We start from the raw sequence: 14,757 nt of genomic DNA, 5'->3' as shown, positions 1-14,757 counted from the left end.
TACCTTTGCAACAGAAACAATACTCAAACAGAATGCTTGGTTTGGATGCTATATTAAACATAGTGATTCGTAAGCAGTGGGGAGATTCATATGCGGAAACAAGTGATGATTTGATGAAGCATATGCAAGAGCAATTTAAGGAAAAAGCTCGCAAATCTGAGTAAGATAACTCACACTTCCTTGCATCAACAACCATTTTTCTGTAACATATAGTATTCATTCAACTCAGAACTACTCTCCTGAACTGTTCCATCTTTTAGGCATCTTTCAGCTGATGCAGTATTTAAATTGAATTGAGTTTGCAGGTCAACTTACTATGCTGCCACAGATGTGGTTGTTCTCAAATTTATGATTGAGGCTTGTTGGGCTCCTATGCTTGCTGCATTCAGTGTGCCGCTAGACCAGAGTGATGATTTGATAGTGATTAACTTATGTCTTGAAGGCTTCCACCATGCAATTCATGCCACTTCTTTAATGTCTATGAAGACCCATAGAGATGCATTTGTGACTTCAGTAGCGAAGTTCACTTCACTTCACTCCCCAGCTGATATCAAGCAGAAAAATATTGAAGCCATCAAGGTTGGTGTTTTACATCATTAAGGTTTTTATGTGATTATTGTTTATAATAGTCTTCTTCCTTCGTTGTACCAAAGAACATGCTATGTCTCTTGAGTATACTTTCCCCATCTTAGCTCGTTCGCAGTCTATTCCTTGCATCACTTTTATGTCGATAATATTTCCTTCCTGATCTTGCTGTCGCCTTTTCCCCAGTAGAATTTGTCTGAATCCCAAAGTAATAATGGTTGTTTTCCAGGCGATTCTCAGACTTGCAGATGAAGAGGGCAACTATTTGCAAGATGCTTGGGAGCATATACTTACTTGTGTTTCCCGTTTTGAGCAACTACATCTCTTGGGAGAAGGTGCTCCTCCAGATGCCACTTTTTTTGCTTCCAATCAAAATGAGTCGGAGAAATCAAAGCAGCCCAAACAATATATACTTCCTGTTCTGAAAAGGAAGGGTCCTGGAAAAAGTCAATATGCAGCTACAGGTGTCTTGAGGGGTTCATACGATAGCATGAGTCTTGGCGGAAAAGGTTCTAAGAACGTGAGACGAGAACAAATGAGCAGTATAGTTTCAAACTTGAACTTGTTGGAGCAGGTTGGTGAAATGAATCAAATATTTTCACAGTNATGTCGATAATATTTCCTTCCTGATCTTGCTGTCGCCTTTTCCCCAGTAGAATTTGTCTGAATCCCAAAGTAATAATGGTTGTTTTCCAGGCGATTCTCAGACTTGCAGATGAAGAGGGCAACTATTTGCAAGATGCTTGGGAGCATATACTTACTTGTGTTTCCCGTTTTGAGCAACTACATCTCTTGGGAGAAGGTGCTCCTCCAGATGCCACTTTTTTTGCTTCCAATCAAAATGAGTCGGAGAAATCAAAGCAGCCCAAACAATATATACTTCCTGTTCTGAAAAGGAAGGGTCCTGGAAAAAGTCAATATGCAGCTACAGGTGTCTTGAGGGGTTCATACGATAGCATGAGTCTTGGCGGAAAAGGTTCTAAGAACGTGAGACGAGAACAAATGAGCAGTATAGTTTCAAACTTGAACTTGTTGGAGCAGGTTGGTGAAATGAATCAAATATTTTCACAGTGTCAGAAACTAAACAGTGAAGCTATAATAGACTTTGTTAAAGCTCTCTGCAAAGTTTCTATGGATGAGTTGCGGTCTCCGTCTAATCCACGAGTTTTTAGCCTCACGAAGATTGTTGAGATAGCGTAAGAATCTCCTAGTTTCTTTCCTCTCTTTTCTCTCATATACTGTATATAAGAGACGTATTCTGTTCTTAGCAATTTTTCTATTTGACAATTTTCTGTTTGTAATTGGTGACAGGCATTATAACATGAATCGCATAAGGCTTGTTTGGTCAAGCATCTGGCAAGTGTTATCGGGCTTCTTTGTGACCATTGGATGCTCAGAGAATCTTTCAATTGCAATTTTTGCAATGGATTCCCTGCGCCAGTTGTCAATGAAATTCCTGGAACGGGAGGAGTTGGCTAATTACAACTTCCAGAATGAATTTATGACACCATTTGTCATTGTTATGCGTAGAAGTAATGATGTTGAGATCAGAGAACTTATCATCCGATGTGTTTCTCAAATGGTATTGTCGCGTGTAAATAATGTTAAGTCAGGATGGAAAAGCATGTTCATGGTAGGCATTTATTGTACTTCTCTTGTAACCTCATTTATTCAAGAGGGTTTTGGGTTACTAATGTGTCCTCACAAAGTATTTTCTTTCTTTGCAGGTTTTTACCACAGCGGCATATGACGACCACAAAAATATTGTGTTTTTGTCCTTTGAGATTATTGAGAAGATTATCCGAGAATACTTCCCATACATCACTGAGACAGAAACTACCACTTTTACAGATTGTGTGAATTGCCTAGTTGCATTCACCAATAATAGATTTAGCAAGGATATCAGTCTCAGTTCCATAGCTTTCCTCCGATATTGTGCAACGAAGCTTGCAGAAGGAGATCTTAAATCGCCATCAACAAACAAAGACAAGGAAACTTCTGGAAAGATTACTCAGTCATCTCTCCACACTGGAAAAAGTGGGAAACAAGAGAACGGAGAGATTGTAAACAACAATAATCATCTCTACTTTTGGTTTCCCTTACTATCAGGTATAACATTAAATTAATTAGTCTCTACACTAGGCATTTTTTAACTACCTTTTTTGGCTCTTATTGAAGATGATATTTATGTGTTTCACCTTCCTATGTACAATGTTCAGGCTTATCAGAGCTTAGTTTCGATCCAAGACCAGAAATCAGGAAAAGCGCACTACAGATTATGTTTGATACCTTACGCAACCATGGCCATTTATTTTCTCTACCGTTATGGGAGAAAGTATTCGAGTCTGTGTTATTTCCTATATTCGACTACGTGCGGCATTCTATTGATCCTTCTGGCGAAGACGAATCTGCTGATCAAGGAAGTTATGGTGGTGATGTGGATGAGCTGGATCATGATGCATGGCTCTACGAGACATGTACATTAGCACTACAGCTTGTAGTGGATCTCTTTGTCAAATTCTACGCTACAGTGAATCCACTTCTAAAGAATGTACTAAAGCTTCTTGTGAGTTTCATAAAGAGACCTCACCAGAGCCTTGCAGGGATTGGTATTGCTGCGTTTGTTCGTCTGATGAGCGATGCCGATGGCTTGTTCTCTGAAGAAAAGTGGTTAGAGGTGGTGTCATCTTTAAAAGAAGCGGCGAAAACAACGTGCCCAGATTTTTCTTATTTCCTCAGTGAAGAATATGTAGAGAGAAGCCAGAGAAATGCTCTCAACATTCAGAATAGTAATGCTGAGTCTGCTCCTCCAATTGGCGGAGATGCTAATGAAGAGAGCCAGAGAACAACAACCCGTCTTTATGTTGCTATCTCTGATGCTAAGTGCCGAGCCGCTGTTCAGCTTTTGTTGATTCAGGTTGGTTCCTCTCAAGCCTTTACGTTAACATACTATAATAACGTTTTCCTTCAAATGTACCCACAAGTTTTATTATTTCTCATCGAAATATTTCTTTGTAATTGTTCAAACACAAACAGAAGGATAAACTCCTTTTGCGTTTGGTATGTCCGTTTACAAATTACAAAAAAGTTATGCAAGTTTTGTTGATGTTGATGTTGTTTATTTCTATGTTTTTTCAGGCTGTGATGGAGATTTACAACATGTACAGACCTCAGCTTTCTGCGAAAAACACATTAGTCCTCTTCGATGCATTGCACAGTGTAGCTTTACATGCTCACGGAATAAACAGTAACACAATCCTCCGTTCAAGACTGCAAGAGCTAGGACCAATGACACAGATGCAAGATCCTCCACTACTTCGTCTTGAAAACGAGTCTTACCAAATCTGCCTCACATTTTTACAGAATCTTGTTACAGCTAAAACCAAAGGAGCAGAAGAGACAGAGGAAATAGAGTCACTTCTAGTCAACATCTGTCAAGAAATTCTCAACTTCTACATCGAGACTTCTTCTTCTGCGAAAAAACAACAATCAGAATCATCACGGGCCAGCGAATACCGATGGAGAATACCTTTGGGATCAGGAAAACGAAGGGAACTAGCAGCAAGAGCTCCTCTTATAGTTGCAACACTTCATGCAATATGTACATTGGAAGAGGCATCATTTGAGAAGAACCTGACATGCCTATTCCCACTTCTGGCTAGCTTGATTAGCTGCGAGCACGGCTCTCACGAGGTTCAGATTGCTCTCGCGGATATGCTTGGCTTATCTGTTGGCCCGATTTTACTCCAATGGTGCTAACTTTTGCTCTCTTTTCTTTTTGGCTTTTCATCTTTCACTTTGGCGCGATGTGAATGCTTGCTTGCTTGCCTGCCTGCCTGCCTTTATAGAGTTCTCTTTTTTAATTCATCGCGGTTCACAGACGATGGGCTTAAGTTCTCGTAGACCCAATATTTGAGAGCTATAACTGGTTTCCGACAATACGGCGCCGTACTTATCCTTGTGCGGAGTGATTTTTAATTTTGTCAAGTTCTGTTTGGGTAATCCGTGGAACAAGTCTAAAGTAGAAAAACGTTGCACGATAGACTCACTCATTCTCAAACGCGAGGTTTGAAGCCTATTTCGACAAAATTAGTCAAGTCTTCTTACATAATAAATTAGTACTATAGTCTTTACTACAATGTGAATTAAAGAAAAGGTAAACGTACAACGACTAACTAGTGAAGACGATCATTGTTAAAACATGTTCACTAGCCGATCACGACCATATTGTTAAATTGTGTTGCGTTGCATGGGTTTCAGAGCCACATGCGCCCATCATTAATTGGCTCCTCTCTCACAAATAAGGACAAAACCTGAACTGGTGGGTCGGATCGGTCGGGTAAGTGGGTGGGTGTGAGCACATAATGGATTGAATGAATCACGCTCAAACGTCGTAGTTCCTTGGTCGACCTACGCAACTTCTCTTTTTCTAAAGCGGTCAAACACATTCGCGCGCGCACCCAACACACACAATCCAAATCCACTCACTTTTGAGAAGACCACGTGGCAGACCCGCTGGTTCCAAGAACAAACCCAAAGCACCGATCATAGTCACACGAGACGCCGCAAACTCTCTTCGATGCCACGTCATGGAGATAACCAACGGCTGTGATGTGATGGAAAGCTTAGCCGTCTTTGCTAGACGCCGTCAGCGTGGCGTTTGCGTCTTGACCGGGAACGGCGCCGTTACAAACGTAAACGTTAGACAGCCTGGTGGAGGCGTCGTTAGTTTACACGGACGGTTGGAGATTATTTCTCTCTCGGGCTCGTTTCTTCCTCCACCAGCTCCACCAGCTGCGTCTGGTCTAACGGTTTACTTAGCCTGTGGTCAAGGTCAAGTAGTCGGAGGCAATGTGGTGGGACCGCTTATGACTTCAGGTCCGGTAGTGATTATGGCAGCTTAATTTGGAAAGCAGCCTACGAGAGGCTGCCATTAGAGGAGGAGGAGGTGGAAGTGGAACCTCAAAGAGAAATAGATGGAAACGCGGATAGGGCGGTTGGAACGCAAACGTAGAAGCAGTTAATGGGGTCGCCGTGGAATTTAATTAACTCTGTTTCATTGCCAGGTGATCGTGAAGCTTATTGGGAAACGCAACGACCGTGTTTCTAAGATAATTAATTTTTAATGCACTACAGACTCTCGTATTCTTCTTTCTTTGTGACTTTTAAAATTTCTAAAGATTTAACTAGGTTTTTATTTTAATGTTTGATCAATGCGTCATGCTTTTGGGAATTCTTAGATTGTGCCCTAGCGTTTTGAATCGGATCAAGAATGTGTGTTGTGCATCCGAGATGCTCTGGTTCTCGGATTGGTCTTCTAAAGGGTGAGTGTTAGGCTTTTGCGTGCGCTGACTAGATGTTTATGATGACCTAGTTGCTTTCGAATGTTACTTTTCATGTGTTTTCTCTCGGATAAATAGTTACAGCTTGATCAAGATTTGATACGGAATTAGAATTGTATGAAATGTGACTGGTTTACTCAGTCAACCAAGTACTAGTGGCAAATTTGTTTTGCTGAATATTACTTTTGATGTTTGGTACTTTATATGTTTATTTTTACATATATAAAATATCTATTGTAACCTTTTTCCGCAAAGCTTATACTACATGCTCACGTCAAAACTTTACACCCACATGAAAGCTATCGTACTTAATTTGACGACACTAGATTTGGTATCAATTATTATCTTCATTTTTCTTTTTCTTTTGATAGTTAATTTTGTTTTCAAATTTTGTCTGTGTTTCACTTAAAAAAAAAATAAAGGAGCATTCCGCGGCTGGTATCATGACAGTGGCAAAACTAGGAACAAGGTGATTGCATTGGCAGACACTTTTTTTATGACTTTGTTCTTTTTCTTTTGATACTTGTGCACAAACATTTACGCGCGTTGTGTGTAATTTTGTAAACATAATTAATTGTTAGTACTTTACACAAGAGTCAATCTTATTTTGTGTGCTTATAGGACTTTATATTCACGAAAATTTCGACTGGAAAGATTATCGAACAACAAAATTCTGAAAATAACTGATGAAATAGAATTGTGCAATGAATGAATGACAACATCACAACTATATGAACGTTATAAAATCTTATTTTATCTCACGGGCATGAGACGCGCGGAGGCTTATGGGCCGAATCTCTCAACCTTATTAAAGCCCAATTAAAAAAGGAAGCCCTAAAGCGGCCTCCTTCGTAGATCATCATCATCTTCTCTCAATCCGGCGGCTAAGTTCTTCTCTCCCGCCGCTTTCTTGTTTTACTCCTTTTCCTTACAAACCTATTACTTCTGCCGGAATCTGACGTCACCATTCGCAGTCACCACTTCCGGAGCACAACCGTTGTTGGCCTCGCTGCAACATCGATTATCTGGATTCGGGAGTGTGCCCACTATTATATCATCTCGCCATCTCTCTGGTCTCGTTGTTCGAATTTGATTCTACTAGGGTTTCCATTGAATCTACGGTTTGAAAGATGGCAGCTTTGATAGGTTACGGCTTGATCTCCATTGAATCTGCCCTCCATTTCCCTCGTTTACATCAACTCGATGGCTACAAGAGGTTGCTCTCTCTCTCTCTCTCTCTCTCTCTTTACATATGCCCATATCTGTTGTGGAGTTTCTCTTTGCCAAATCTCATTGGATTTGTTTGGATAGCTCTCTAGTGTCATTGAAATCCTAGTATCAAATAATGATCTGGTATTGAAAGTGGAAGGATTGGCTGGATTAATGTCATTGGTGTCTCTGAGACATATATAGTCTTATGATCTCTTAGTGGCCGGCCGAGATATACATTACTTGCACTCTGTCTTGCCTAAAGTTTGTGAATTTTCTGTTGTTTATTGGCTTATATCATACAAGGAATGCGAAATGGGTGTCTCCAAAAGCAGCTGTTGTACCTAACTTCCATCTTCCAATGCGCAGTCTTGAGGATAAAAACAGGTTGATTTGAGTTCTTTTTAAGTTTCTTCTCTTCCTTAGTTATGTTTACTATTGGTTTTTGTTTCATGCTACAGATTTCTCTTGTTTTATTTTTGTGGTTGCAGAACAAACACAGACGACATAAGGTCCCTTAGAGTGATCACAGCCATCAAGACACCGTATCTACCTGATGGAAGATTCGACCTCGAAGCTTACGATGACTTAGTCAACACGCAGATTGAGAACGGCGCTGAAGGTGTGATTGTTGGTGGTACAACTGGTGAAGGCCAACTGATGAGCTGGGATGAACACATAATGCTTATAGGCCATACTGTTAACTGTTTTGGCGGAAGGATCAAAGTCATTGGAAACACCGGAAGCAACTCGACTAAAGAAGCTATACATGCCACTGAGCAAGGATTCGCTGTGGGAATGCACGCTGCACTGCACATCAACCCTTACTATGGGAAAACATCCATTGAAGGCATGACCGCTCATTTTCAAACCGTTCTTCATATGGGACCGACGATTATTTACAATGTGCCAGGTCGAACGAGTCAAGATATACCTCCACAGGTTATATTTAAACTCTCTCGGAACCCGAATATGGCTGGAGTTAAGGAATGTGTTGGTAATAACCGAGTTGAAGAGTATACTGAGAATGGAATTGTTGTGTGGAGTGGAAATGATGACCAGTGTCATGACTCTAGATGGGTTCATGGGGCGACTGGAGTTATATCGGTTACAAGCAATCTAGTTCCGGGTTTGATGAGGAAGTTAATGTTTGAAGGTAGAAACTCAGGGTTGAACGCAAAGCTTCTGCCTTTAGTTGATTGGGTATTCCAAGAACCAAATCCGATTGGTGTTAACACTGCTTTGGCTCAGTTAGGTGTTGCTAGGCCAGTTTTTCGATTACCTTATGTGCCATTGCCTCTGTCCAAAAGGATTGAGTTTGTAAAACTGGTCAAGGAAATCGGGAGGGAGCATTTTGTAGGAGAGAGAGATGTTCAGGTGCTTGATGATGATGACTTCATCTTAATCGGTCGATATTAGACCGTTTTCCTTGAAAAATTTGGCTCTGTTTATACTTCTCGTTGTTGGTTATTTTAGCTGATGAGACACTCACACATGGATCACAGAGTTGTCCTACTGGTTTGTAATGCTTGATCTGTTGATGAATCGTTAAGGGCTTTGTGTGATGATGATGATGACTTCTCTCTCTCTCTCTGTCTCATCTTGGATGATTGTGTTTTGTCTCTGCGTGTTTGGCTCCGTTATATTAATGGCATAATAAAGTTGTGTGAGTTTGTTCCTCAAGATTGCTATCACTCACGGATCGGTAACATCGATCATCATGTGATTAAAATTAAACGCATAAAAATGATCATGGATACATGTTAATGATACATGTTAATTTATACCAAAACTTATCATTAGCTTGATATTTTTATTGTACCCACTAAAGGTGGGAATCGTCTGGAAGAAGACGAGAAGAAACGTAATCAAAGAAGCAAGATTTACGAAGATCGCAAGAGGAAGGAGGTGGAAACAGGGGAAAGTGTAGGATGAAGCAGAGCAAACAGAGCGTTGTTTTCTTGGTGGAGAAGAAGAGCTTTCTTTTTTAAAGCCTCGTTCTCTAGTATGATGCTTTGATTTTCTACGAGAAGCTTCAAGTTTCTCATTTTCATCTCCTTATTTTCCTCTCTCAGTAATCTTCTCCTTCTGCCTCCAAAGAAAAGAAAAAAGAGAGTAGAGCTGTTAAAATTCATATCGCTAAAACAGAGTCAATGTGTGTGAAGAAGCTTGATATATACGGAAGATGAAACTGAACCTGGTGAGATTAAGGACACGAATATGGATTTGTTTCTTAGATTTGCGTCTGTGATGGTGCGAAGCTGATCTCATCGTTAATGTTTGAGTGTCTGGGAATGGTGTCTCTGAGGGTTTAAGACACATTTTATGGTTTTATTCCGCACAAGAACTGAGTAAGCACAATGGAAGAGTAAGCATTATATATAGGATCATGATCTACAAAACTGTTGTGTCTTTTGAGAAAGAGAGAGATGAAAAAAAGATAAGGCTTTTGAAGGTAATGATGGCAAAAGGAAACTCATGATTATAGAAGGGGCCAGGGATGCATGAGTTCAGGACGAAGATGATGAGGAAGAAGACCAAAACAGAATCTTCTCTCTCTCTCTCGGAGTCTCAGTTTCTTGTTCTTGATTGAATACTTACTGTACTATTAGAGAAACTTAGTAGAAGTAGTTGAGAGGTACATATACCAAATCGACCATAACAATAACAATTCATTCAATTTCATACTAATTGATTACTTTAATTGTGATTTGCTATACAAAGTTATATTTCTCCATAGCACCTTTTGTTTAGAAAAGGCTCAAAGAAGATTCCATTAACTTACTACCAACCCATTTCAAAGGTCGAAGTCTTGGATTCGCGGTTTGGCATATCGTGTTCAAACCTGGTTTCCCTCATAACTAGGGTCTAATGTTAAGGAAATAACCTTAGTCCCGAAGAGACTTATATATTTTGTTCCTATGTAAAATCTAAGCATGTGATATGAATAGTGAAAAAATATAATTGATCGAAGGACTAGGACCACTAGAAAAACTCTACTCATTTCTTGTGTTGATATTTTCTTGAGATGCAACCAAGTGTAGAAAGACAAACAAAGAAAGAAAATAATAAACGAAGGTGAAGAAACTAAATACTACTAAAGACTAAATTGCAAATTGTAGGAGCTAGTCAACATCCAGAATTATTATCATGCTTCAAAATGATCAAAGTAGTTATGATTCCACACCTATATTCGTTACTATTTATAGCCATTCCTTAGAGTAGGGCATATTCTCTACCACAAACAAAGAGATGAAGGTTGCTCTTCTTCATGTCAGACAAGCCAGAGAATAATAAAATAAAAAGCACAGAAGAAGGATCATAAATGGCAAAAGATTTACCATAGGCTGTGGGAAATTTTAGGAGTTGCTACAATAATGAGTTTTTGATTCATAAGAGTGGTGACAGTGGTCCATATAAAAACCACCACGCCCCTTCTTTACTACTAGATGGTACCATATGTGAATCCCTAGCTAGCCTAGCACTCTCATGCATAATGCGTATGATAAGTAACGATTCAATTTTTTTTTAATCATTTTGCTTACATAGTCAAGCCCCAAAAACATTAAAGATGACACGATACAACCTTTTGGAGTCAGCTAGACGTTTAGAGCATGGAGAGGTTCATTTCTTATGTATCAGTGTCACCAACGTCGACGCCATTAGTGTTCCTCTAGTTCTCTCGGACCAAAGAGAAAAGGCGGGGACTTTTTTGTAGCCGTAACCTTCTAAAATGAGTGTCGTCTTATCAAATTAAAACGACAGGCTTGTTGGACTCATAGCCCATTGGGCTCAAGAGAAAAATAAAACAATTGGGCTACCTTAGATTAATGAAAGGAATACTTAGCATTAAAACACGAAAATTATAAAGGAACGTGGACGGTGGACCCGAGGGGGATCTTCGCTTTCTCTCACACGTGGGACAAGTTCAAGTTCCGACGAACCACTGCATTGTGAAATTTGTAACACGAGAATCCACGCAAAAAAAAAAAAAAAAATTACGACGTTGGTTAAGCGTTTATTAGAACAAATTATAAAGGCCAAGAAGACGAAAAAACCAAAACACTGTTGAGTTTGAATTAGTCTTTGGTTGTTTGTTTCAATTCCAATAAGCTTCTGGTCTGTAGGAGTAGTTATTAGTTGTTCAAGTATTTCGGTTTCTTAGTTTGCTTCCGTAAGTTTCGTTTATTTTATTGTTACTTTGGCTATTTAAAGTTTGTAATCTCTGTCAAATAAAGTATCGAAGTATTCAGCTTTTGTATGAGTTTTATCTAAGACCAACAATTTGGTATCAGAGCTATAAATTGAGAGTGAGAGAAACACAAGTAAGAGGGTGAGTGAGATGGCTGAATCAAGCAGTTTTGCGCAGCCAAGCATTCCTCGATTTGATGGGGATTATGATCATTGGAGTCTCCTTATGGAGAACTTGTTGAAATAAAAGGAGTATTGGGGTGTGGTGAGAGATGGGTTCGTTGAGCCAACCGACGCAGAAACTCTGTCCGACGCGGAGAAGAAGACACTTGCTGAAGCGAGATTGAAAGATCTCAAGGCAAAGAACTATCTGTTCAGTGCAATCGACAAAGCTGTTCTCAAAACGATTACAATGAAGGATACTTCTAAGCAACTATGGGATTCAATGAAGATCAAGTACCAGGGGAACTCACGGGTGAAGCGTGCTCAACTACAGACCTTGAGAAGGAATTTTGAGCTGTTGGAGATGAAGACCGGAGAATCAGTCACATATTACTTTGCTAGAATAATGGTGGTGGCCAATGATATGAGAAATTGTGGCGATGATATGCAAGACGTCAAGATAGTGGAGAAGATCTTGCGCACATTGACTGAGAATTTCAATTACATTGTCTGTTCGATTGAGGAATCGAAAGACATTAATAATTTTTCAGTCGATGCATTGCAGAGCTCATTACTAGTACATGAGCAGAAGATGAAGAAACCTGTTAATGGAGGCGAAGATCAAATGCTGAAAGTCTCATATGATGATAGAGGAGGAAGAGGCAGAGGAAGAATGGGCCAAGGAAGAGGAAGAGGTCAAGGAGGAAGATCTTTTGTCAAAGCTACAATCGAGTGCTTTAAATGTCACAAACTTGGACACTTTCAATATGAATGTCCAAATTGGAATGGAAAAGCAAACTATGCTGAGGTCGATGGAGAAAATGAGGATGTGTTGCTCATGGCATTCACAGAAGGAAACAAGAAGGAAGAAGCATGGTTCCTGGACTCGGGCTGCAGCAATCACATGTGTGGAAACAAGACCTGGTTCTCCACACTTGATGAAAATTTTCGTCATTCGGTGAAGCTAGGTAACAATTTGCAGCTCGGGGTGATGGGGAAAGGAGATGTGAGTCTACGACTGGAGGGAAGAACTCACACCATCTCTGATGTTTATTTTGTTCCTGATTTGCGTAGCAACTTACTTAGCATTGGACAACTCCTGGAGAAAGGGTGTGAAGTGTTGATAAAGAATGGAGTCTTCAAGCTGTTCCATCCAAGAGTTGGACTAATCCTGCAATCCCTCATGACTCGTAACAAATTGTTTAAAGTCATGGCAGCAATACATGGATTAGATGTTGCACCTGAATGTCTACAAACCACATCCGCAGATGAGTTCCAGTTTTGACATCGCAGGTACGGACATCTCAATTACAAGGGGCTGAGGACCTTGAAATATCAGAACATGGTGAGAGGGATACCACAATTGAAGAATGGTGGAGGAGAAGCAGCATGCGTTAGTTGTTTGGCAGGGAAACAACATCGAGAAACCATTCCAAAGAAAAGCTTGTGGCAATCTTCACGACGTCTACAGTTGGTGCACTCGGATCTCTGCGGTCCGATCTCTCCAGTTTCGAACAGTGGCAAAAGATACATCCTAACCTTCATCGACGACTACAGCAGAAAGGTCTGGACTTATTTTCTATCAAATAAATCTGATACATTCGCTCTGTTCGCAAGGTTTACAAGTCAAGTTGAGAGAGAAACCGGTGAAACGTTGGTATGCTTGAGAACCGACCGAGGAGGAGAGTTCACATCCAACGGATTCAAGTTTTTCTGTGAGGAGAGAGGAATAAGCAGACAACTTACAACAGCATTTACACCGCAGCAGAATGGAGTAGCAGAACACAAGAATCGCACAATTATGAACATGGTCCGGTGCATCTTGAAGGATAAAGAAGTTCCAAAGAAATTCTGGTCAGAAGCAACAAGATGGGCTGTACATGTTTTAAACAGAAGTCCTACATCTGCTTTACAAGGAAAAACACCAGAGGAGATGTGGAGTGGAGTAAAACCATCAGTGGATTATTTCAGAGTTTTTGGTTGCCTTGCACATGTACACGTTCCAGATCAAAGACGTAAGAAGCTTGACGACAAAAGCATTACTTGTGTATTAATTGGGGTGAGCAGCGAATCAAAGGGCTACCGACTTTACAATCCAGCCACTGAGAGTGTTATAACAAGTCGTGATGTTGTGTTCGAAGAAGAAAAGGGTTGGAACTGGGGAACTAGTGGTGGAGAAACAAATGAGGAACCACTCATCTGGGAAGGTGATGAGTCTGATGGAGAAAAAATAGATGATGCAGAACCTCAGCTATCAGATGCTCTAGTGATGCCACAAGAACCTGCAGCACCTCATCCAACACAAGCTTCATTGACGCAAGCTCCATTAACGCCACAATCACCACATGCTCCACTGCAAAGAACTCGTAAGCCACCTTCTTATTTACGAGATTATGTTATTGGAGAAGAATTGTCAGAAGAAGAAGAAGTCACAAATATGGTTATGTTTGCTTCTCTCGATGATCCGTCAACATTTGAAGAAGCAAACACAGAAGAGAAGTGGTTGGGGGCGATGGAAGCTGAGCTGGAGTCGATTGAGAGGAACAATACATGGGAGCTTATAGAGCTTCCTAAGGGAGCAAAGAAAATTGGTGTGAAGTGGGTCTACAAGACGAAGCTTAATGAGAAAAAGGTGAAGTAGACAAATACAAAGCAAGACTTGTAGCAAAGGGGTATGCTCAACAACATGGTGTGGACTACAATGAAGTCTTTGCTCCAGTGGCACGATGGGATACTATTCGCATGATTTCAGCATTGGCAGCTCAGAGACAATGGTGCGTGTTTCAATTAGACGTCAAGTCTGCATTTTTATATGGAGAGTTGTCAGAAGAGGTGTATGTTAAACAGCCACAAGGTTACATCAAAAGGGGAGAGGAACACAAATTATATAAGCTTAAGAAAGCTTTGTACGGTCTCAAGCAGGCACCTCGAGCGTGGTATAGCAGAATTGAGGCGTATTTTGCTAAAGAAGGGTTTCAAAGGTGTGAATATGAACATACTCTGTTCATTAAGACGGGAGAAGGTAACAAAATTCTTATTGTTAGCCTTTATGTAGATGACTTGATCTTTATGGGAAATGATTCTGATATGCTGGAAAAGTTTAATTCATCTATGAAGAATGAATTTGATATGACTGATCTGGGTCGAATGAAGTACTTTCTTGGTGTCGAAGTGGTACAAGATGCAGACGGGATTTTTATTCATCAAAGCAAGTATGCGGGAGAGATTCTGGAGCGATTCAATTTGCTGTGTGGTAATGCTGTCAAGA

General features: G+C 40.3%; 3 protein-coding genes and 1 pseudogene across 3 annotated transcripts in view; 3 read left to right on the top strand and 1 right to left on the bottom strand.

Moving 5' to 3' along the window:
• Positions 1-4,469, top strand: part of LOC104704170 (brefeldin A-inhibited guanine nucleotide-exchange protein 2-like) — a 7,975-nt gene extending 3,506 nt beyond the window's left edge. The window contains exons 4-10 of the mRNA XM_019226958.1: positions 40-160; positions 306-579; positions 1,282-1,781; positions 1,897-2,218; positions 2,313-2,694; positions 2,805-3,502; positions 3,724-4,469. Coding sequence (XP_019082503.1) covers positions 40-160; positions 306-579; positions 1,282-1,781; positions 1,897-2,218; positions 2,313-2,694; positions 2,805-3,502; positions 3,724-4,344 — 2,918 coding nt within the window. The 3' untranslated portion in view covers positions 4,345-4,469. The remainder of the gene's footprint in view (positions 1-39; positions 161-305; positions 580-1,281; positions 1,782-1,896; positions 2,219-2,312; positions 2,695-2,804; positions 3,503-3,723) is intronic.
• On the top strand, positions 4,835-5,697 carry LOC104704169 (annotated as a pseudogene).
• On the top strand, positions 6,796-8,806 carry LOC104699810 (4-hydroxy-tetrahydrodipicolinate synthase 1, chloroplastic). The gene is made up of 3 exons (XM_010415203.1): positions 6,796-7,143; positions 7,443-7,523; positions 7,628-8,806. Exons 1-3 carry the CDS (start codon positions 7,058-7,060, stop codon positions 8,553-8,555), a joined length of 1,095 nt encoding a protein of 364 aa, XP_010413505.1. The 5' UTR covers positions 6,796-7,057; the 3' UTR covers positions 8,556-8,806.
• Positions 8,860-9,679, bottom strand: LOC104699809 (protein LITTLE ZIPPER 2-like). Its single transcript, XM_010415202.2, has 2 exons — positions 9,334-9,679; positions 8,860-9,224 (listed from the first exon to the last, which is right to left on the bottom strand). The coding sequence occupies exons 1-2, from the start codon at positions 9,456-9,458 to the stop codon at positions 9,020-9,022; spliced, it is 330 nt and encodes a 109-aa protein (XP_010413504.1). The 5' UTR covers positions 9,459-9,679; the 3' UTR covers positions 8,860-9,019.

Source organism: Camelina sativa, chromosome 7 (genome assembly GCF_000633955.1).
Source record: "Camelina sativa cultivar DH55 chromosome 7, Cs, whole genome shotgun sequence".
NCBI lineage: Eukaryota > Viridiplantae > Streptophyta > Magnoliopsida > Brassicales > Brassicaceae > Camelina > Camelina sativa.
The sequence above is the reverse complement of the archived record's forward strand: the minus strand, read 5'-3'. Positions and strand labels throughout refer to the sequence as shown.

Coding starts and splice junctions, on each gene's coding strand:
- LOC104699810 (XM_010415203.1), top strand. CDS start 7,058: ATGGCAGCTTTGATAGGTTACGGCTTGATCTCCATTGAATCTGCCCTC. Junction 7,144..7,442: donor CAACTCGATGGCTACAAGAG/GTTGCTCTCTCT, acceptor ATATCATACAAG/GAATGCGAAATGGGTGTCTC. Junction 7,524..7,627: donor AGTCTTGAGGATAAAAACAG/GTTGATTTGAGT, acceptor TTGTGGTTGCAG/AACAAACACAGACGACATAA.
- LOC104699809 (XM_010415202.2), bottom strand. CDS start 9,458: ATGTGTCTTAAACCCTCAGAGACACCATTCCCAGACACTCAAACATTA. Junction 9,225..9,333: donor CGTGTCCTTAATCTCACCAG/GTTCAGTTTCAT, acceptor CTTTGGAGGCAG/AAGGAGAAGATTACTGAGAG.